Source organism: Danio rerio, chromosome 7 (assembly GCF_052040795.2).
Source record: "Danio rerio strain M-AB ecotype USA chromosome 7, GRCz13ab, whole genome shotgun sequence".
In the NCBI taxonomy this organism is placed as follows: domain Eukaryota; kingdom Metazoa; phylum Chordata; class Actinopteri; order Cypriniformes; family Danionidae; genus Danio; species Danio rerio.
The window spans coordinates 9,842,501-9,867,052 of NC_141027.1; the positions used below are offsets into that span (position 1 = coordinate 9,842,501).

A 24,552-nucleotide genomic window follows, 5' to 3' on the forward strand; every position below is an offset into this window, starting at 1 on the left:
TATATATTTTTTAATAAAGTAATAATTGAATTTTTTTTAATTAAGTAATATTGAATTGATTGATTGATATCTGGATTTCAGGTGATGTGCAGTCGGCATCAGGTGAAGATCTTAGTCTGACGGAGGATCTGCTGAGCATGGCGGACACTGTGCTACAGGAAGTGAACGCAGGCTGGCTAAAAGAAGTTCCTGTTAAAGCTCAGGCTAGCTTTTTTGGTGGAAACTGCGATGTTAATGGAATGATGAAAAAGGATGATGTGATTCTGAGAGCCGTGAGCTTGATTTTACTGAAGTCACTGGAGATAAAAATTAAGTCTTTGGGTCAGCAAGGTTAGTTTTCACTGCGTATATTAGCATCTAGAAAATTACAGTCTTGCTTTAAGGCATTTTTAAAGAAATAAGTACAGTTGTAAGTATACTTTCCCCCAATTTCTGTTTAAAGGAAAGAAGATTTTTTTTACCACATTTCTAAACATAATAGTTTGTTCTGTAGACAATCGAAACTATTGCCTTAAGGGGCTAACAATATAGAGCTTAAAACAGTTTTAAAAAATTAAAAACTGCTTTTATTCAAGACAAAATAAAACAAATAAAACTTTCTCCAACAGAAAAAATATTATAAGAAATACTGTGAAAAATCCCTTGCTCTGTTAATATATATGTTATGTATATGATTGATTGCTAAGGGGGTGGTGAGGTGACGCAGAGGGTAGCAATGTCGCCTCACATTAAGAAGGTTGCTTCCCCATCTCTTCTAGTCATCTATGCTTCTTTTAAATACTAGACTGGTGTTAAACTGGTACTACCTTAGACACAAGCTACCAATGGGGCCAAGGGTTCAAATGTGTACATTAAAGGTACATATATATGCCTAGAAAAATTAAAAATGTACATTGTTGTTTTGTTTAGCTACTAATATATAACTTTAAGGCATCAATATGGACCATTTAGGTAAAAATGTGTTCCTTTTGAAAAAGTACTGCCCCAGTGGCATCTTTTGTACCTTTGTGTTGGCTCATGTGTTTGTGTGGGTTTCCTCCGGGTGCTCTGGTTTCCCCCACAGTCCAAAGACATGCACTATAGGTGAATTGGGTAGGCTAAATTATCTGTAGTGTATGAGTGCGAATGAGAGTGTATGGGTGTTTCCCAGTCATGGGTTGCAGCTGGAAGGGCATCTGCTCTGTAAAACATATGCTGGATAAGTTGGTGGTTCATTCCGCTGTGGCGACCACAATTAATAAAAGGACTAAGCCAAACAAAATGAATGGATGACTATATATATATATATATATATATATATATATATATATATATATATATATATATATACAGTTGAAGTCAGAGTTATTAGCCCCCTTTTGATTTTTTTTTCTTTTTTAAATATTTGGCAAATGATGTTTAACAGATCAGGGAATTTTTCACAGTATGTCTGATAATATTTTTCCTTCTGGAGAAAGTCTTATTTGTTTTATTTCGGCTAGAATAAAAGCAGTTTTAAATATTTTAAACACTATTTTAAGGTCAAAATTATAAGCCCCTTTAAGCTATATATTTTTTCAATAGTCTACAGAACAAACCATCGCTATACAATAACTTAATTAAAAAATTAATCAAATTAAAGCCTAATAATTAATAATTAATTAAAGCCTAATTACCCTAACCTGCCTAGTTAACTTAATTAACCTAGTTAAGCCTTTAAATGCCACTTTAAGCTGTATAGAAGTGTCTTGAAAAATAATATTTACTGTCATTATAGCACTGTGTTAAAAAGAGGGCGTGAAAACTGGTTTAATAAAATTAATGAACATTTGCTAATAATAATAATAATAATAATAAATAATAATAATAATAATAAAATATTGTTTATTCTTTTATTTCTCTTTTATTTTGAAAAACAAGTCCAGATACACAGCCATATCACCCTGCAGCCCAAGACCGGTTACTCACTGAAGCTAAGCAGGTCTGAGCCTGGTTAGTACCTGGATGGGAGACCACTAGGGAACACTAGGTTGCTGTTGGAAGTGGTGTTAGTGAGGCCAGCAGGGGGCGCTCAACCTGTGGTCTGTGTGAGTCCTAATGCCCCAGTAAAAGTGAAGGGGACACTATACTGTCAGTGGGCGCCGTCTTTCGGATGAGACGTTAAACCGAGGTCCTGACTCTCTGCGGTCATTAAAAATCCCATGGCACTTCTCGTGAAAGAGCAGGGGTGTAACCCCGGTGTCCTGGCCAAAGTCCCTCTATCGGCCCTTACGATCATGGCCTCCCAATCATCCCCTTCCACCGAATTGGCTCGATCACTGTCTCTCCACTCCACCTATAGCTGGTGTGTGGTGAGCGCACTGGCGCCGTTGTCCTGTGGCTGCCGTCGCATCATCCAAGTGGATGCTGCACACTGGTGGTAGTGTGGAGAGACGCCCCTCATGATTGTGAAGCGCTTTGGGTGTATGGCCATACACAATAAATGCGCTATATAAATACACATTACATTACATATCAAACTCAATTTTGTGGAATAAATAATTCACTAAAACTATGATAAATGCATTATCTTGCCGTAATGCTAAAATAAAATATACATATTATATATATTAGCATTTGATGTTGGATGGTTTGAAAAATGGTGACTATAAAAATTATTTGAATGAAACAATACAATATGCTATTAGCTTATATAATTCTTTACATAAATCTAAAACAATACTAATTATGAAAACAAATGTGAGCTTATATACAGTATATTCAATCAAAAAAAATTTTTTGATGTCACAATAATAATGAGAACAACAATAATATTATTAATAACAACAATAATATTAATAAATATGGCATCCGCTGTGTAAAACATATGCTGGATAAGTTAGTGGTTCATTCCACTGTGGCGACCCCAGATTAATAAAGGGACTGAGCTGAAAAGGAAATGAATGAATGAATAATAATAAATTTAGATATACATATGATTCTCGATCCATTTATAAATCTGGAGGCACTCATTTAGAATGAATTATGTCAATGAATCATGTCCAACAGCAGAGGGCGCTGTATCTCTACATGTTATCTGTCTCTTTCAGGATCTGCGGGTGAGATTGAAGTGCAGCAGTATTTAACAGAGCTCATGTTATTCCTCCAGCGTCACGTCTCCCTGGACTCTCACCGCTGCTGCTGGGTTTCTGCACTGTTTGCTGAACAGGATGACGACATGATGGAAGCAACCAACACTCTGATGGCCTTGTATTTATATCAGAAAAGGTTTGGATCTATTTAATGTCAAGTTAAATGCTGTTTCTGTTGATTTTGATATTGCCCAGGTCCAAAAATTACCCAACTATTTAAAAAAATGTATAAAATATCCAAGAAATAGGGTGACTGGCTCAGTGGTTAGCACAACACTGTGGCTTAGTGGGTCGCCTGACAGTAACAAGGTCACTAATTCGAGTCCCGGCTAGGTCAGTTGGCTTTCAGTGTGGAGTTTGCATGTTCTCCTTGTGTTTACCAGTGTTGGGTTGCGGCTGGAAGGGCATCCGCTGCGTAAAACAGGCTGGATAAGTTGGCGGTTCATTCAGCTGTGGCGACGGCTGATGAATAAAGAGACAAGGCCGAAAAGAAAATGAATGATTGAGACAATAATTAGAAGGATTTCTGCTTCATATCCTTCCCCTGGAATCAGGGCCGGAGCAAGCTGAACTGCCGCTCTAGGCAAAGGACGGTCACGCCGCCCTCAAACCTACAGTGAAAAGGGGGGGGGGTCTATTCTGCCGCCCTAGACACGGCTATGACTGAGGCGCGGGTGGCGAAGGTAGTTTAGGGGACGCCACCCTCTCTATTCTGCCGCGCTAGACGCGGATATAACTGAGGCGCGGGTGGCGAGGATAGTTTCTGGGACGCCGCTCTCTCTATTCTGCCACCCTAGACGCGGATATAATTGTGGGCGCGGGTGGCGAGGATAGTTTCTGGGACGCTGCTCTCTCTATTCTGCCACCCTAGACGCGGATATAATTGTGGGCGCGGGTGGCGAGGGTAGTTTCTGGGACGCTGCTCTCTCTATTCTGCCACCCTAGACGCGGATATAATTGTGGGCGTGGGTGGCGAGGATAGTTTCTGGGACGCCGCTCTCTCTATTCTGCCACCCTAGACGCGGATATAATTGTGGGCGTGGGTGGCGAGGATAGTTTCGGGGACGCCTCTCTTTTCTGCAGCCCTAGGCGGCCGCCTAGGTCGCCTCTATGGAAGCGCCGGCCCTGCCTGGAATGAATAGTTTTACTGATATTAGCCCCTTTCACAAGCCCCTTTCACACATACAGACCTTTATGTGTGAACAGGCCCTTTTTGAAAATACCGGTAAATTTGTTCTGGCTATTTTCCGGAAAGAGAAGTTGTAACATTACCGGTAATTTGCCGGAATGCTGCGCTGTGTGAATGCAGAAGGAAGATTGCCGTAATAAGCGCGTGCACGTCTAGAACGGGCTGACGTGAGACACCTGCTTTAGCCAATCAGAACAGTCAGACGCATTCACGTGCGCGCGGTTTATGAGAATAAAAGCCTTTGAATATTTTTTCCAGACACCTTTAGCTGCTAGACGTTAGTCAGATAATGTTTCTATGTTCCTTCTTAATGCTGTGTAAATAATTATCGATAAAATGTTTATGATAAGCCGTTGTTTGTTTACCTTCAAGCTTTGCGTGTGCCCGTGAGCGCCCATAGCGCCAGCACATACACATATCATGAACATCTCGACATGCGAAAGTGTTACCCTATGTTTTCATTAGAGTTGTACTCAATACTGATCCATCCGAAGAGTTTGTAATGTAGTCAAATGTTTACAAACACAAGCGCAGCCGTTTAGAGGTCATTTCTGGTTAATGATGTCAGAATTTACCGGCATTTTGCGATGGATGTGTGAATGCTCTTTTTCGGAAAAATTCCATAACGTCCTCGCCTGTGTGAACAGCGTTTTTTTGAATATACCGGTAAAGTAGTTCAGGAAATTTTCCAGAAATTTACCGATATCACTGTGTGAAAGGGGCTATTGTATGTGTAAGAATGCGTTTTTGATTTTAGGTTGCCTTTTTTGAAATCTGGCATATATAAATAAATAAAAATCTCTCTTATTCTCCTTCCCTATAGGAGCTGTTCGGACTCTGGTGTGTGCGTCTGGGGTTTTAACCCTCACTGCCTCTTCATCCTCCTGCTGCGTTCGCTCTCGTTTGACCACAGTGTCCTGCTGGACTTCCTCATCTCCTCAGAGACCTGCTTTCTGGAGTACTTCGTTCGATACCTCAAACTGCTCTGCCAGGACTGGACAGGCCTGTGCAGATCCTCTCAACACATTGAAGACGGTGGCGGAGATGCTAAAAGAGGATCTGATCTCTCCATTCCAGCTTCATCTGCTGCTGCTGCTGTTCCCTGTGGTGAATCAGCAATAGGTAACCAAGTGGAAACCGCTTTAGTTTCTCGACTGGTTGATTATGGCAGTTCAGACGAGTCAGAGGAAGCTGACGCTGTCGATTGTGGAGCTTCTGTAATTCTGGTGGAAGAGTCCCTGTTAGGTAAAGTGCTTGCGTGTTTAACGGACTTGAGGACGGCGGTGAGCAGACTTCATAACAGAGGTTTGTTTCCCTACAACCCTTCCTCGCTTCTGAAACTGTTGAACGGTGTAGAGTCACAGAGGAACAGGCTTCGGTAGCTTTGATTAACACGCATGGATTCCACTTCAATTTAATTATGATTAGGAATGAACAGAAGTGTATTGATCGTATAATGCAGTCAATAAACAAACATAAAATCAAGGTATTGTTGTGGAGCGATTTTAATAAAAAAAGTTTTTTGTTACTACAAAAAAATCAGAAAAGGTTGGGACAGTATGGAAAAGGCAAATAAAAAAAGAGAGTAGTGATTTCTCAATTTACTTTGACTTGTATTTCGCTGCAAACAAACATTATTTAATGTGTTCCTCGTGATTTTTATGTTGTTTTTTTTTGTCAAGATAAACACTAATTTTGGTTCTTGCAGCACATTTCAAAAAAAGTTGGATCAGTAAAGCATTTAGCACTTTGTAATGTTGCCATTCCTGTTCACAACACTTAAACGACGTTTAGGGACTGAAGACACCAAGTGATGAAGTGTTTCAGGTGTAATTTGGTCTCATTCTTCCTGCAAACAAGTCTTCAGGTGGGCAACAGTACAGGGTCTTCAAAATGCACCACATATTCTCTATTGTAGACAGGTCGGGACTGCAGGCAGGCCAGTCAAGTACCTTTATCCTCTTCCTCCGCAGCCAGGAATTTGTAATGTGTGCAGAATGTGCTTTTGCATTGTCTTGTTGAAATATGCGTGGAAACGAAAGCAGCATACTGTGCTCCAAAACCTCTATGTACTCTTCAGCATTAATGGTGCATCACAGAAGAGCAAGTTACCTTTGCCAAGGGCACTGACAGAACCCTACCTGACAGACCCTGGATTTAGGACTTGTTGCTGGCAACAGTCTAGATGATCATTTTCTTCTTTGGTCTGGAGCACATGGCATGACCACAGTACATGTTTCCACTGTGTGATGGTTCATCCCAGATGCCTCCTAGCCCAGAGAAGTCGATGGCGCTTCTGGACACTGTTAACATAGGGCTTCCTTTTGGCACAGTACAGTTTTCACTGGCATTTGTGGATGTAAGTACGTATTGTGGTACTTGGTAAAGGTTTTCCAAAGTAGTCCTGAGCCCATGTGGTGAAATCACTTCTAGATTCCATTATTCCAAATGCCTTTTATCATCTGTACGCTGATGATACAGTGATTTATTGTTGCTCCCCTTCATTTTCTCAGGCCCTTCAATTTTTACAGTCTGCTTTTAATATTGTTCAGTCTCGTCTTAAGGATCTTAAATTGGTTTTAAATGTAGACAAATCTAAATGAATGATTTTCACAAATTGTTCCACTCCTGTGCAGAATCAACCATTAATTACCACTGCCCAAGGTCAACAAATAAACTTAGTGGCCAGCTATAAGTATTTAGGCTTTCTACTCGATCAGGAGCTTTCTTTCAAAGAACACATAGCAAATTTGGTTAGGAAATTGAGAGTTAAGCTCAGATTTTACTATCGAAATGCATCCTGCTTTTCTCTTAAAAGGTCACGAAACACCAAAACACATTTTTTGAGCTGTTGACATTCGTGTATGAGTCCCACACTGCTAAAACACTATTAGGACACCTATATGTCACTAAAAAGTGTAAATTGGTTGTTTTTGCATTATTTCAAGCAAATTCGTACTTCCGGTTTGAAACTAATTTTTGAAGCTGCGTCACGGTCATGACATAATAGCGTTGTATTCCAGCATGCAGACTGGACGTCTGTACCAGAGTGTGTCTTATTACGTCTTACAGTGTGATGCATTAATGCATGAGTAAGGCTTGATTCAAACCAATCAGCGCGCTCTATTGTGCAACTTCATTAATATTCATTACTGTCACAGTGTTTAGACGACAGAGACGCCACGTTGTGTTGGCAAAACAAGCGTGAAGTGTTGCTTTTATAGTTTGCTGCCGTTAAGTTTCGTTTTCATTTTCTCTCTGTGAGAGCGCAGCTGGAGTCACGTGTGGATTAACAGTGTACGCGACGCTCGACAACAATAACTTACGTGTCTAAGGAGGATTATTGTTTACCTGAGAGCTGTTCTCATCTGCAAACGCTGAGATCCGGATTCGCTTGTAGTCTCCTCTTAATAAAGACGCGGCTCTAGTTGCTGGTGATTGTCCTGTCTCTACAGATTTAGTAAGTGAGCGACCAGTGCTCTTTGTTTATTCAGTTTGTTCGTATCGAACTAAGTTAACTATTGCACCGAGTGTAAACATGTTAGCACCACAACCAAACTTTAACCTCGTGTAGGGTTTTTACCGCATTTAGTGACCAGAATAACACACGCGGCTTTCTGACGCTACCTGCCGTGTGCATCTAAGTTTTTTTTTCTCTCATTCGCCGTGCGGTATCAAACATTGCATAAAAAATACACGCTTAGAGCAGTTCCTCGAATCAAATATCTCGTTTGTCGCGAGGGACATGAATGAATTCCCTGAATGAAAGAGCCAAACTGCAGTTAAAGTCCACCATTTAATAATTTGGCAAATAATTCGACTACAGATGTCCATGTAGGTTAAACACCATCACTTTCTCCTGTGTGTGTGAATTTTGACTCTGAAACTCGCACGTGCCCAAATAGACACTCCCACACCATCCCACTTTTCTTTCTCCGACACTCCCCCCTAAACAGAGCTGGACACGCCCACTTTTCTGACTTTTTCCAAAGTAGAGGTGTGAAAACACCCTGCTGAAACGAGGGGGTTTCATGGCCCTTTAAAGCTCGCAAACATTTGGTGTCTGCAACATTTTTACCCTTGATTGACTATGGTGATGTTTTATATATGCATGCTTCAAACAAATGTCTTCAGCCTTTAAACTCCATCTATCACAGTGCTCTAAGGGTTGTTACAGGCTGTCAAAGACTTACTCATCATTGTGAACTGTATGCCAAAGCTGAGTGGCCTTCTCTGAATGTAAGAAGGTACACACACTGGATGACTCTGGTCTACAAGGCTCTTCTGGGACTGGTGCCTTCATACCTGTTCCCTTCTCCATAAGTCTAAAAGCCAGTATGCCCTACGCTCAAGTGAAGCTTATCATTTGACTGTTCCCCTGGTTCGAACTGAAATAGGGAAGAAATAGGGATCCTCATCCTGGAATACTCTTCAGTCTGAACTAAAGATATCTGAGCTCATCCCAATGACATCGTTTCGCTCTATCCTTTTTAACAAACAACCACAGTCCATTTCTCAATGTGTGTGTTTTTAATATATTGAAATGGGGTAAAGCTGGAAAACTGAACTGTATTTTTATATTATATCAATTTTATATTTATTACTAATATTATTACATTTTTATTATTTTTTTTATTTTATTTTTTTTCGATAAATCGTGTGTTGCAGACCTCTTGGCCAGGTCAGCCTTGTAAATGAGATCTTGATCTCAATGGGTTAAATAAAGAAACAAATATAGATGAATGAGGATTCTTGGTGCAGTGCTGCCTGAGGGATCAGAGGTTAAGGTACTTCAGCTTAAATTCCTGAACTAATTCCTCCAGATTCCTTGAATCTTTTAATGATGTTCTGCACTGTTGAAGGTGAAATATCCAAATGTCTTCCTATCTTTCTTTGAGGAACATTGTAAACATTTTAAGAAACATTTCAATCAATGGCTGTTTCTCAATTCCAAGAACGCAGAGAACGGACTTGTGTTCTTGTGGAGAGCGGTCTTGCCAGGTGTCCTCGGAAGAACGAACTCAGGAGACCGCGAGGGCAGAGAACGCGTCCTTTGAGAATTGAGATGCTGCGTTCTTCCTGATGGTCACGTGACCTTCACGCGTTTTAAATGGTAAATTATTTAAACATTACAGCATTCATACAACCATTTATTGTTTTTCCCCTTTTCAAAATATATACTTTGCATAAAGACATTATAAATATATGTTGCACAATATAAATAAAACAGATTTCAATACGAATTTCAGCAAACAAACACCCTTAATGTGTTTATCCCTTTATTAAGATGTCCATGGTAATGTTTACTTTCACCATTTCATTTAGGGAAACTCCTGAGGTAAATAATTCATATCTATGAACTTTAATAATAATTCTAGATAAAATGCTGCGCTTCCCACCTTTAGTCGCAATGACTTCTGGGACTTCCAGAGCAAGTTCGGTGCTGAAGTCTGCATCGGTGCGTCCTCGATATCAAGGGCACATTCAGGAAGTTTCACGCATCCTCCGTAATTGCGGTCTTGAGTATTGGAACTGAACTTAGGCAGCTGATGATGACATTTCACGAGAACACGAGGACGCAAGACCGCTGAAGAACGCATATTGAGAAACAGCCATTGTCTCCTATATTTGTTATTTGTTGGCAAACGGGTGATCATCAGCCCATCTTTGCTCCTAAAGGACTAGACCTTTCTTGGATGCTGCTTTTGTACCAAGTCATAATTAAAATCACATGTTGACTTCACCTGTTTCAAATCAGATCATTATTTAACCAGCTGACCTGATTATTAGCCCTAAGTGAAGTTTATTCATAAACTAATTTCGAGAGGAGCACGTGATTATGATTGAACACGGCTGGTTCTGCATTAGCATGCTTGATCCACCAATCAGGCCATTCCTAACCACTATAAAGAGCCAGGGTTTTCTCACTACAGTCATCTTCGATTTGAAGAATCCCCCCTTCCACCCCTACCTTTTCACCTTTCCCTCCATAGGGCAGCACGGTGGCTCAGTGACTAGCACTGTCGCCTCACAGCAAGAACGTCACCGGTTCTAGTTCCTTAACAGGCCGGTGGTCGTTTCTGTGTGTAGTTTGCATGTTCTTCCCGTGCTTGCGTGGGTTTTCCCCGGGTTCTCCGGTTTCCTCCCACATTCCAAAAACATGTACAACAAGTTAATCGTTAAATCTAAATTTCAATACAGGTAATCTAATAATGCAGCATATCTTTTAATAGCCTTCAATCTTAATCTTTAGCTATTATAAAAAGGGGAGTTGTCGAGATCTACCTGAGCTCGAGGCTCCCCTCTCTACCTCCAAACGGGAGGGAGCCCAGGGCTCAAGAACCTTCGAGCTCAGGGCTCTCTCCCGGGACAGCATGCCAAACTTGCTTATAATCAATCATCAGCTAAGTGTGAACTCTTGAAACTGCTCCTGTCCCAACTTTGTTTTGTAATGTGTTGCAGTTCTGACAGGAAAGAAGTTGAAAAATGAAGTTGACCTGACAAAACATAAAACATTTTGTGTCCATATTGTCTGCAATGAAATACAAGTCAAAGTGCGTTTGGAAATCACTGCTTTTTATTTTTTATTTGTGTTCCATACTGTCCCAACATGTTCTGATTTGGGGTTGTAGTAAGTCATAATTGTCAAGGTATAAGTGCACGATATCTGAGGTGAAGAAAATGCTGATTAGTGGGATTAAATGTCTCAATTTCCTCTTTGTATTTATGTATTTATTTAATTCAGTGGCTTCCATAGCCGCTTTTATCACTCAGAAGTGTAAAAGGTTTGTGATGTATATCCACATCACTGCAGGTTTATTCCTCTGACTGGGAGCAGGTCCAACACCATCATCATTAGCATTTCAATTACATCAGCGACTAATGAGAGCCAGTCATTGCCATCAGTTTATATGCTAATGTCCAGAATCTACAATTGATCCTGTCGCCAACAGCTTTTCAGACCGTAATGCATCAGTAGAGAAGATCACACAGCTGTGACTAGCATTAATGTCATTATTAGGCTTGTTAGATGACTACCAGATAATGTTAATTAATACAATTAATTCAAAATCCCAGATAAATAAAAAACAGTTTTGGTTTTGCTCCTTAATATAAGTAAACCAATTGAATCATGTCTGTGGCACAATTTAATCAGAGCACAAATTGCCAAATGTTAAATAAACGTTTTCAAACTGTTTCCTGTATCAGAATAAATCATTTCTTGACCATCAAATCAGCATATTAGAAAGGTTACTCAAGCATTATGTAACACTGGGGTAATGAAACTAAGAAATTAACAATACACGAGAGAAATTAATTATATGTTAATACATTGATGTGAAAAACGTCTTGTCAGTCCAATTTCAAAATATTTTTAAAAATTCTTTAAAAATGTCTGTCAAATGGGTTATTTGTCACTAGATGTGGGGGATGTTGACTAATTTGGCATTGTACGATGTCTAATGTGAAACATCGCAAGCAATAGACGATGGCATAGTCGTCGTAGGTGGGGGTGGTGGTTGTTAACTATAAATGATCAATAAATAAAATAATAAATTTAAATGGATAGGTGGATATTTTGTTGATCATCATGAATTGTTTTATTTGAGGGATTTAGGTGTATGATATTCTGTTCAAAATAAACCAATCAAATCAGAATAGTCTTCTTTTAAAAACTTCATATTTGTACCTAAAGGGTCAATATCGATATCTTAAAAGTGCATATTAATATTTAATGGGTTGATATTGGTACCTAAAAAGTGCATATTAGTATGTAAAGGGTCAATATTGGTAGCCTAAAGGTGAGTATTATTACAAGGTATTCAATATTGATATCTTGAAAGTAGTGTATTAATACCTAAAGGTTCGATATTGTACCTTAAATGTGCATAGTTTTACCTAAAAGTGCATATTAGTACCTAATTGGTCAATATTGGTACTTTAAAGGTGCATATATAGGTAAATAAAGTACCTAAAGGTTCGATATTGATAACTTTAAAAGTGCATTAAATTCTAAAGGGTCGATATTGTACCTTAAATGTGCATAGTTTTACCTAAAAGTGCATAATGGGTCAATATTGGTACTTTAAAGGTGCATATAAAGGTAAATAGTCCATATTAGTACCTTAAAAGGTCATATTAGTGCCTAAAGTGTTGATAATGGTACCTAAAAAGTGCATATTAGTATGTAAAGGGTGAATATTGGTACCCTAAAGGTGAGCATTATTACAAGGTATTCAATATTGATACCTTGAAAGTAGTGTATTAGTACCTAAAGGTTCGATATTGTACCTTAAATGTTCATAGTTTTTCCTAAAAGTGCATATTAGTACCTAATGGGTCAATATTGGTACTTTAAGGTGCTAATAAAGGTAAATAAAGTACCTAAAGGTTCGATATTGATAACTTTAAAAGTGCATTAATTTCGAAAGGGTCGATATTGTACCTTAAATGTGCATAGTTTTACCAAAAAGTGCATAATGGGTCCATATTGGTGCTTTAAAGGTGCATATAAAGGTAAATAGTCCATATTAGTACCTTAAAAGGTCATATTAGTGCCTAAAGTGTCGATATTGGTACCTTAAAAGTGCATATTATTATGTAAAGGGTCAATATCGATATCTTAAAAGTGCATATTAATATTTAATGGGTCGATATTGGTACCTAAAAAGTGCATATTAGTATGTAAAGGGTCAATGTTGGTAACCTAAAGGTGAGTATTATTACAAAATATTCAATATTGATACCTTGAAAGTAGTGTATTAGTACCTAAAGGTTCAATATTGTACCTTAAATGTGCATAGTTTTACCTAAAAGTGCATATTAGTACCTAATGGGTCAATATTGGTACTTTAAAGGTGCATATAAAGGTAAATAGTCCATATTAGTACCTTAAAAGGTCATATTAGTGCCTAAAGTGTCGATATTGGTACCTAAAAAGTGCATATTAGTATGTAAAGAGTCAATATTGGTACCTTAAGGGTGCTTATTAGTACAAAATATTCAATATTGATACCTTGAAAGTAGCTTTTTAGTACCTAAAAGTTTGATATTGATACCTTTAAACGTGCATTAATTTCTAAAGGGTCCATAAGGTGCATATCAGTACCTAAAGGATCGATATTGTACCTTTTTAATATGCATAGTTTTAGCTAAAAGTGCATATTAGTAATGGGTCAATATTGGAACTTTGAAGGTGCATATAAAGGTAAATAGTCCATATTGGTACCTTAAAAGGTCATATTAGTGCCTAAAGTGTCGATATTGGTACCTTAAAAGTGCATATTATTATGTAAAGGGTCAATATCGATATCTTAAAAGTGCATATTAATATTTAATGGGTCGATATTGGTACCTAAAAAGTGCATATTGGTACCTTAAAGGTGAGTATTAGTAGAAATTATTCAATATTGATACCTTGAAAGTAGCTTTTTAGTACCTAAAGGTTCGATATTGATACCTTTAAATGTGCATTAATTTCTAAAGGGTCCATAAGGTGCATATCAGTACCTAAAGGGTTGGTATTTTACCTTTTTAAAATGCATAGGTTTAGCTAAAAGTGCATATTAGTACCTAATGGGTCAATATTGGTACTTTGAAGGTGCATATAAAGGTAAATAGTCCATATTGGTACCTTAAAAGATCATATTAGTGCCTAAAGTGTCGATATTGGTACCTAAAAAGTGCATATTATTATGTAAAGAGTCAATATTGGTTCCTTAAAGGTGCGTATTAGTAGAATATATTCAATATTGATACCTTGAAAGTAGTGTATTAGTACCTAAAGGGTCAATATTGTACCTTGAATGTGCATAGTTTTACCTAAAAGTGCATATTAGTACCTAATGGGTCAATATTGGTACTTTAAGGTGCTAATAAAGGTAAATAAAGTACCTAAAGCTTCGATATTGATAACTTTAAAAGTGCATTAATTTCGAAAGGGTCGATATTGTACCTTAAATGTGCATAGTTTTACCTAAAAGTGCATAATGGGTCAATATTGGTACTTTAAAGGTGCATATAAAGGTAAATAGTCCATATTAGTACCTTAAAAGGTCATATTAGTGCCTAAAGTGTCGATATTGGTACCTAAAAAGTGCATATTAGTATGTAAAGAGTCAATATTGGTACTTTAAAGGTGCGTATTAGTACAGAATATTCAATATTGATACCTTGAAAGTAGCTTTTTAGTACCTAAAGGTTTGATATTGAGACATTTAAAAATGCATTAATTTCTAAAGGGTCCATAAGGTGCATATCAGTACCTAAAGGGTCGATATTGTACCTTTTTAATATGCATAGTTTTAGCTAAAAGTGCATATTAGTACCTAGTGGGTCAATATTGGTACTCTGAAGGTGCATATAAAGGTAAATAGTCCATGGTACCTTAAAAGGTCATATTAGTGCCTAAAGCGTCGATATTGGTACCTAAAAAGTGCATATTAGTATGTAAAGAGTCAATATTGTTACTTTGAAGGTGTGTATTCGTATGTAAATAATCAATATTTATATCTTAAAAGGTCATATTAGTGCCAAAAGGGTCGATATTGATGTCTTTAGAGCTGCATATTAGTTTCTAAAGTGTCAATAAAGTGTATATCAGTACCTAAAGGGTCAAACGTGTACCTTAAAGATGCATATTAAGTAACAGGCAGAACAGTCTTTTTTTAAAACTTTACAAAATCTGATCCAAAACATTTGATCCGTATTTGAGTGTATATTATATAAATAATACCTTGAACGATTAATAAAAACTACAGCAATAACTTAATCCTCCAATAACCTCAAAGTTAATGAATAACCACATCACTGGATCCGTGAAGTCTGAGGTAACATGCCGCGTATCAATGTTTAATTCCCAACATGCTTTTGTTTACTTTTTATACACCAATTCTTGAAGTTGAGTCGCGCCGGTTGGCATTCCAAGTGGAATCTGTGTCCTGAAGTTAAACAAGCAGCTATAAATAACCAAAGGTGTTTCTTGAATTCCAGGTAACGAATGGGAGCGAGTACAGACAGCGAGTCCTGCCCAAAAACACACCCCGTTGGACCGAGTCACCGTCTGTGTCCTTTGTCTTATCAGGCCGCTTGTCGCCATTGTGTTCATTATCATGACCCTCGCCTTGCTCTCTATCAGTTGCACAATGCAAACTAGTGAGTCCTGAGGGCGCAGTTTTTTTTCTCTCTGTGTGTGTGTGTGTGTGTGTGTGTGTGTGAATGAACCCGCCGAATGCCTGTTAACCTGCGAACGGTGAGGAGGAGGAAAGCAGGGAGGGGAAAATAACTGCTCAATCGCTAGTAATGCAGGCAGGGTGTGACTGGACTATTTGAAACAAGAGCGTTCCTATGGGCCGCCAGTGCAACAGTGCTGTCATGTTACACACGTCTTACCGGAGAGAGATTAGACCGTAACAAAAGGTAAACTGGAGCTTTCTTGACCTTGGCTTTCATGCAGTGTAAATTGAGAGATTTAGAGACAAAGAATACATTTGAAGCATGATTTTTATTTTTTGGATGATGTTAATGAACAGTAAAGAAGCTTATTTGGCTGTTTTCTTGGTTACACTTTACAATAAGGTTTAATCAGTTCATGTATTTACTAACATTAACTACAAACAATACTAATTTTAAAAGTGCTTATTACCTAAAGGGTCGATATCGGTATCCTAAAAGTGCATATTAATACCTAAAGGTCAATATTTGTATCTTAAACATGCACATTAGTATGTAAAGGGTCAATATTGGTACCTTAAAAGGTGCATATTAGTATGTTAAGGGTGGATATTGTATCTTAAAAGGGCATATTAGTACTTAAAGCGTTAATTTTGGTACCTTAAAAGTGCGTATTAGTGCATACTGTAAACCTTCGATATGTAGATACCACAAAAGTGCATAATTGTACCCAAAGGGTCGATATTGGTATCTTAAAAGTGCATATTAGTACCCAAAGGGTTAATATTGGTATCTTAAAAGTGCATATTAATACTTAAAGGTCAATATTTGTATCTTAAACATGCACATTAGCATGTAAAGGGTCAATATTGGTACCTTGAAAGTGCATATTAGTATGTTAAGGGTGCATATTTTATCTTAAAAGGGCATATCAGTACTTAAAGGGTCGATATTGTTACCTTAAAAGTTTCTATTAGTACCTAAAGGGTCAATATTGATATCTTAAATGGGCATATTCGTATTTAAAGGGTTAATGTTGGTACCTTGAACGTGCATATTAGTATGTAAATATTCAATATTGATACATTAAAAGGACATATTAGTACCTAAAGGATAATATTATCTTAAAAGTACATATTAGTACCTAAAGTGTCGATATTGGTACCTAAAGGGTTGATGTTGGCACTATAAAAGTGCATATTAGTTCCTAAAAGGAAATCTTAATTGTGCACATGTTTGTAAAGGGTAAATATTGGTACCTTGAACATGCATATTAGTATGTAAAGGGAGGATATTATAAGTTTTAAAAATGATGCACTTTAAAAGTGCATTTTAGTACCTAAAGGATCAATATTGGTATTTTAAAAGTGCATATAAAACCTGCAGTAAAGCATCGATATTGGTATACCATAAAAGTGCATAATTGTAACTAAAGGGTTGATATTAGAGCCTAAAAAGTGCATAAATAAAAATGGTTAACGTTGGTATCTTAAAAGTGCCTATTACTGTACCTACTGTAAAGCCTTAATATTGGTATACCAAAAAAAAATGCATATTAGTACCTTAAATGTTAATTTTCGTGCCTTAAAAGTGCATATTAGTACCTAAAAGGTTAATATTGATGTCTTAAAAGTGCATATTAGTACCTAAAATTTTAATATTAGTGCTTTAAAAATGCATATTAATACCTAAAAGGTCAATATTGATGTCTAAAAGGTGCATATTAGAACCTAAAATTTCAATATTGGTGCCTTAAAAGGGCATATTAGTACCTAGGGGGTCAATATTGGTATCTTCAAAGTGCATATTAATACCTGAAAGGTCAAAATTGATGCCTTAAGGGTGCATATTAGAACCTAAAATTTCAGTATTGGTGCCTTAAAAGTGCATATTAGTACCTAAAGGGTCGATATTGGTGCCTTAAAAGGGCATATGAGTACCTAAAGCAGGGGTCACCAATCCTGGTCCTGGAGGGCCGGTATCCCTGCAGGGTTTAGCTCCAACTTGCCTCAACACACCTGCCTGCATGTTTCAAGTATACCTAGTAGGACCTTGATTAGCTTGTTCAGGTGTGTTTGATTAGGGTTGGAGCTAAAATCTGCAGGACACTGGCCCTCCAGGAACAAGTTTGGTGACCACTGACCTAAAGGATCAATATTGGTATCTCAAAAATGCATATTAGTACCTAGGGGGTCAATATTGGTATTTTCAAAGTGCATATTAATACCTAAAAGGTCAATATTGATGCCTCAAAGGTGCATATTAGAACCTAAAATTTCAATATTGGTGCCTTAAAAGTGCATATTAGTACCTAAAGGGCTGATATTGGCAGCTTAAAAGGGCATATTAGTAACTAAAGGGTTGATATTGGTGCCTTAAAAGTGCATATTAATACCTTAAGCATTAACATTGGTACTTTAAAAGTTCTTATTAGTACATTAAGGGTCAATATTGGTATACCTTAAAAGTCCATATTGGTACCAATATTGATACCTTAAAAGTGCAAATTAGAACCTAAAGCGTTGATAAGTGCATATTAGTACCTTTTGTGAAATATTGATACTGGTATACCATAAAAGTGCATATTAGTAGTGCATATTAATATTTAATTGTTCGATTTTGATACCTCGAAAGTGCATATTAGTATGTAAAGGGTCAGTATTGGTAACTTAAAGGTGCGTATTAGTATATAATATTCAATATTGATACATTGAAAGGGGTGTATTAGTACCTAAAGGTTCGATAATGATACCTTCAAAAGTGTATTAATTTCTAAAGCAGAGTTGTCAAACTCAATTCCTGGAGGGCCACATCCCTGCACAGTTTAGTGTACACCCTAATTATACACACCTGATCAAACTAATTGAGTCCTTGAGGCTTGTTTGAAACCTACAGGTAAAGCTGCGGTCACACTGGGCTTTTCCTCCCATAGACTTCCATTCATACGCACGCGAATGTGTCAGACCGGAAATGCAGGGTCATGCGTTAAGTTTCGCAGTTCGCTGCGGTGCAAAGTTCAAGCTTGGTGAACTCTGACCTGCGAAATCGCATCACTTGACTGCGTGAGACCAATCGACGATCAAAACATGACACCTCTGGACAGAAATTCAAAACATAGAGCAATCGCTCGCCTTTTTAATGTCTAATCATCTTGTTTAATTCCGCCTCTTTTCACAGAATTTTGCACACACAAACTCTAGTGTGACCACAGCTTAAGTGTGTTGGAGGAGGGTTGGAACTAAACTGTGCAGGGCTGCGGCCCTCCAGGAATTGTGTTTGACATCCCTGTTCTAAAGGGTCCATAAGGTGCATATCAGTACCTAAAGGGTCGATATTGTACCTTAAATGTGCATAGTTTTACCTAAAGTGCATATTAGTACCTAATGGGTCAATATTGATACCTTAAAGGTGCATATACAGGTAAATAGTCCAAATTGGTTCCTTAAAAGGTCATATTAGTGTGGATATTGTACCTTAAAAGTGCATATTAGTATGAAAAGGCTCAATATTGTTACCTTGAAGGTGTGTATTAGTATGTAAATATTGAATAATTATATCTCTATATCTTAAAAGGTGATATTAAGACCTAAAGGGTCGATAGTGATACCTTTAGAGGTGCATATTAGTGCGTATAAGGTGTATATCAGTACCTAAATGGTCAAACGTGTACCTTAAATATGCATATAAGCACATAAAAGTAACAAAAATCTACCTTTATATAAAGGTAACCCCAGTACTGGCTTTATTTCTGAGATTGTATTGAATTAAAGCTAGTAATGAGGAATTACTATTAAGTGTTATCATTTGTTCTCTTTGCTGCTACTGAAAACACTTATTTGGTGCTTATTACAGGCCCGTAGCCAGCCTGGTAAAAGAGTTGGTTCTTTTTTTCTTAAAAAGTGGATTTTTTTGCAGATATACGCCTCAGTTTCTATTTAACTATGAGATTTAAATACTGCATTTTAGTGACTTTTTTGCTGGATTAGCTAGTCAGATGTCATTATAACCACACTTTTTGATGTACTAAAAATATTTCCTAAAAATTGCAGTTAAAAAAAATTCAAACAAGACAAATTTTTAAAATACAAATTTATTACATCATATGTCATTAGGAAAAAATAGCAATCTGTTAAAGTTTTAAAGTAAAAAAAAACTTAAAATCATTTATTAGACAAAACAAACAAACTGGCCAGCACATTCAACTGTCCTCAGTCACAGTTTGGCCAGTTCAATAAAAAATAATAATTAAAACATAATAATAATAATAATAATAATAATAACACTAATAATAATAATTAATTCTTCAGATTTTTTTCTAGCCTCTTTGATTAAAAAAAATAAAGCCTTTTTCTATGGATTATTTTCATTATGATGGCATAGCAGTCAAAATATGATGAAAATAGGACAAATGAGCTCATTTGGGACAAATTCTGGACCTTTGTCAGTGAGTGGTGGGTCTTCCGAACCACCCGAACCCCCCTGGCTAAAGGTCTGAAAAGTTAGAACATGTTTTATCCTTATGGTAAACATGTTTTAATATACAGTAGTTTTGGCTGTAAAAGCGCACCTACAGGTGTTTCAGGCGCAGGTCAGATTTTCTCCAGGTCATAATTTATTTAGTTTATAATAATTCTGTCCAAAAAATGATAATACCTATCCAGCTTCATCTGGAATGCATCCCAAATCACCCTCTGAAATGGTCTGAGCGATCGGGTTTATATCGGATCAGAATAAGTGATCAAACAGCCTCAAAAACACGGACATGACAGGATGAGCGCCTTTTGCTGTGAAGTGATATCTGATGGCTGAGGACTCCGCTTGCCAAAGCCTTCTTCGAACAGTTATTTAAAAAATGTCAGAAATAGGGAAAGGGAGGCCATGTACATGTCAATAAATATACAGGACGTCCAGGCTAATGCGGCCAGTTAGCCTAGAACACAGGTGTCAAACTCAGTTCCAAAAGGGCCGAAGCCCTGCACAGTTTAGTTCCAACCCTAATTAAACACACCTGATCAAACTAATTGAGTCCTTCAGGCAACTGTAGCTAGTGTGAGTACGGCCTAAGTGTAAGTGTGTTGGAGCAGGGTTGGAACTAAACTGTGCAGGGCTTCGGCCCTTTTGGAACTGAGTTTGACACCCCTGGCCTAGAACCTCAGGGGCAGATTTTCAACTGTCAGGAAGTAAGTCACTTACCTGTTTGGCAGTCTTTATGAACGTATGTTCAATATTTTGCGATAATGATGCCGCTGCCTGTCTGCCTGCCTTTTTCGACCAACAACATAACTCACCATGGATGTTACATCAAACATTCAAATGTGACCACTCAGTGGGTTATGTCACGTGACTCGCGTGGCTTTGAGGCTCTATGGGATTTGAATTACTGGCCAGAATTATTTAAAAATTACACTTTATTACAATATATATTGAATATAAATATATTATATTATTTATATAATAAATATATTATATAATATTAAATTACATAAAATAATTAAAAGGACAAATTCTGGACCTTTTGGCCATGGGGGTGGTTCGTTCCACCCGAACCCTCCCTGGCTACGGGCATGTATTAAATATTTAATTAAAAATAAATTCTTGAGCAGCTTTTTTTCGGTGTGGCCACCGAAAAAAAGCAAGGCTCCAATGGAAGATTGAAGGCTGATTAAAGCCAGCAGACGATGTAAATCAATCGAACTTTAGCTGTCGTAAAACATCATTATGGTTCTGAGTGTTGAAATGTGTTCTTGTTGAAATGTGTATCTCACAAACGACAACCCCTGACCTGAAACCTGCTTAAAAGTCTGAAAACTGTATGTGCTGAAGTTCTTGAATTTGTCCTAGTTTCTTGTTCTCAGAAAAGGTTTACAGTGTTTTGTGATAACAGAGAGTGATTTATAGCTAAAGGGACGCAGGATAATAATTTAGTGTGATCTGTACATGTGCTTTATTTACACACCGTCTTAGTCAAACAGACCGTGAGCTCTTTGTTATGTTCAGTTGACATGCTGTTGTGCTCCTGCTTTGTGGTTGTACTGTCATGGAGAAAGAGCTGATAAATTAAAAGAGGCTAAATTAAATAAAGGAAATAATATTATATAATGCTTAAAGGAATGAGCAGGTACACGATAGGATTATCATACTCCAAAGGTCAAAATATCAGCTACAAGGTAGGATGTGTATGCGTGTGTGTTTAAATGAAGATGCTTCTGTTCACCAAGGCTGCATTTATCTGCTGTAAACTAGGGTAAAGCTGAAATATGGTGAAATATTATTACAATTTAATATGTTATAATCAGGGCTTTACATTAACTTTTTTGATCACCAGCCATAGTGGCTAGTAGTTTTCCAACGTTAGACACTCTGCATTTTCACTAGCCACAATTTTGTTGTAGGGAAAATATTTTTATATGCATAAATATGACTTTGACATGCTAAAATGACTTGATTTAGATTTTGTGTTATGTCCACATGCCTCCTCATTCATTTCACATTTTGTGTGTCGTGTATGAGCAAATGGGTCATGGTTTCATAGTGTTATACTGCAGTTGGTTTTTATTTCACAGCACTTTTCAGAACTCAAAATTAGGGATTTACCAAATTTATCTCTGACCACACCAAACAAAAATGATTTCTCAGCCACAAATTTTAAAAGTATCAACACAATATAAATATAGCTGTATACTTTTTATTTAACAAAACATTTATTATAAAAAACCAAAGAAAAACAATTGACTTGTAGGGTGCTTTCACACCTACACTTTTGTTTCGGAACGTGTCTCGTTTGCCCAGTTAGCGCGGTTCGATTGGCATATGTGAACAGGGCAATCGCGATCTGTTCCGTGCCAAACTAATCGCTCCGAGATCGCTTGAATGAGGTGGTCTCGGCTCGATTGAAACGAACCCTGGAGCGGTTTGATTGCAGTGAGAAAGCGATCCAATCCGAGCGCGGTTATATCACAGTGTTTTATGGATATGTAATAGGCTTACGGCTATATGAAGAGAGAATTATGAGTAGGGCGGGAAGTTTCGCGAGTCTCCGGATGCCCGCAAACGAGTGATGATCTCCCGGTAATCTTGCATCTCTCTCCCGGTCCTCAAATAGGCATCGTCGCGCACCCTTCTCACCCCTCCCCACCGTGTCTCTCCTCAGACACGTCACGCGCGCGCACCCTGTCAATCACCACCAAACCACCACCTCTCCTGACATCTTAGCGGGACGCTGCAAAATAAACCCTGACACTCTGACCAATGTAGGGAGAGTTTACTCGCACGTGACTTGTTTTAGCTCTTTTGGTCCGATTAGAAACTTTGCAGTGTGAAAGCGAACCGCTCCAAGAGCAAAGAGCAACATTGTAACATTTGTAATCTCTGTTTCGGAACAACTGAATCGATTCACAGGTGTGAAAGCACCCTTAAAAACAATTATTGTCATGTATCAAAAATATGCACAGTGATCTGTCCTCGCTAAAGGTCTCTCAGATCAGTTAACTACACATAAATAAAGAGTTAATCTCATATTAAAGCAAATGTTGTTGTAAAAAATGATAATAAAGCCATAAAAACAAAAATAACCGTAAGCAAAAGAAAGCAGGTGAAAAACATACTGTGTGATAATAGAAGGATGATCACAAGGTTAAGGCCAATTAATAATTTGTTTAAAGCGAAAGCAACCGGTGCTGCTTACAAAAAGACATATTTGGAGCTCTTGAATGCATCAAGACTGTGTCTGTGTGTGCATTAGCATGACTTTTTTGCCTGATTATTTGAAAGAGATCCGATCACAGTTGAGTTCCAGGCACGCGTGCTTCAAGGAAGGAAACAGGAGCGCGCCTGCTTTTAAGAAAACCACAATTGAAAAATTATTTTTTTAACCAGCCAAAGTGGCTAGTGGAGATGTTTGTCTAACACAGGGGTGTCAAACTCAATTCCTGGAGGGCCAAAGCCTTGCACAGTTTAGTTCCAACCCTGCTCCAACACACTTACCTGTAGGTTTCAAACAAGCCTGAAGGACTCAATTAGTTTGATCAGGTGTGTTTTATTAGGGTTGGAACTAAACTGTGCAGAGCTGCGGCCCTTTTGGAACTGAGTTTGACACCTGTGGTCTAACCCGTCAAAGCTGAAATCTACCCGCATTTGGCGGGTGTTAATTCAATATATGTTATGTTTTATTATGTTAATAATACAATATATGTTATGTATATATTATGTTAATTATAATTTATTTGAATGTGACGGAAAGCTGAGTTTTCATTATCATTACTCTACACTTTCAGAAATACACAAATGTGAGCTGTCACTGGGGTGGTACCTTTTCAAAAGGTACAAATTTGTACTTAAAGAGTCCATAGTGGTATCTCAAAAGTATTTATTAGCACCTAAAAATTTTAAGAGAAACACTTTTGTACTTTTTAAGTACCTTTGAGGTAATAATATGGACCCTTTAGGTACAAATTTGTACCTTTTGAAAAGGTACCACCCCAGTGACAGCTCACGTACCTTTATTTCTGAGAGAGTAGTATTCAAGTGTTAGATCATCCCTCATAAATCAGTGAGGATTTGATGCTCAAGAAACATATTTATTTATGCGATGGACTTGCAGACAAACAGACGCTAGCATGATTTAGCACATTACTACTAGCATGTTATTAGAATGATTTTGCACACTCTTTGTAGGGTTTAGTAGACAGATAAACAGATGGACAGACTAACAGACAGATTATTGCATGACTAAGCACAATACTAGCATGGTTTTATACTGCTTGCCTGATTAAACATATGGAATGATTTAAAAGCATGATAGATAGATAGATAGATAGATAGATAGATAGATAGATAGATAGATAGATAGATAGATAGATAGATAGATAGATAGATAGATAGATAGATAGATAGATAGATAGATAGATAGATAGATAGATGGATAATTTTTTAGCATAATGTTAGCATGATGCTAGCATGATTTTCCACACTTCCTATAGATAGTAGCACAATTTAGCATATTGTTAACATGTTACTTGCAGGAATTTCCACACTTAAATGATTTAAGAGCATGATAGATAGATAGATAGATAGATAGATAGA

General features: G+C 37.5%; 4 protein-coding genes across 26 annotated transcripts in view; 3 read left to right on the forward strand and 1 right to left on the reverse strand.

Annotated features, from left to right (window-relative positions):
* lins1 (lines homolog 1) overlaps nucleotides 1-5,784 on the forward strand; it is a 22,727-nt gene extending 16,943 nt beyond the window's left edge. For 13 of the 14 annotated variants that reach the window (XM_087260308.1, XM_087260314.1, XM_087260317.1 and 10 more), the window contains 3 exons: nucleotides 82-330; nucleotides 3,069-3,246; nucleotides 5,123-5,784. In XM_087260308.1, coding sequence (XP_087116434.1) covers nucleotides 82-330; nucleotides 3,069-3,246; nucleotides 5,123-5,681 — 986 coding nt within the window. In that variant the 3' untranslated portion in view covers nucleotides 5,682-5,784. Of the gene's footprint in view, nucleotides 1-81; nucleotides 543-1,492; nucleotides 1,731-3,068; nucleotides 3,247-5,122 lie in introns of those variants that run through there. The other variant, XR_015495178.1, reaches the window with a different exon arrangement.
* pcsk6 (proprotein convertase subtilisin/kexin type 6) overlaps nucleotides 1-24,552 on the forward strand; it is an 884,625-nt gene that overhangs the window by 847,627 nt on the left and 12,446 nt on the right. The window lies entirely within an intron of this gene.
* Nucleotides 1-24,552, reverse strand: part of asb7 (ankyrin repeat and SOCS box containing 7) — a 123,254-nt gene that overhangs the window by 44,135 nt on the left and 54,567 nt on the right.
* cers3a (ceramide synthase 3a) overlaps nucleotides 15,656-24,552 on the forward strand; it is a 52,963-nt gene continuing 44,066 nt past the window's right edge. For all 9 annotated transcript variants that reach the window (XR_015495191.1, XM_087260407.1, XM_087260408.1 and 6 more), the window contains exon 1: nucleotides 15,656-15,717. The gene's annotated coding sequence lies outside the window, so the exon portion shown is untranslated. The remainder of the gene's footprint in view (nucleotides 15,718-24,552) is intronic.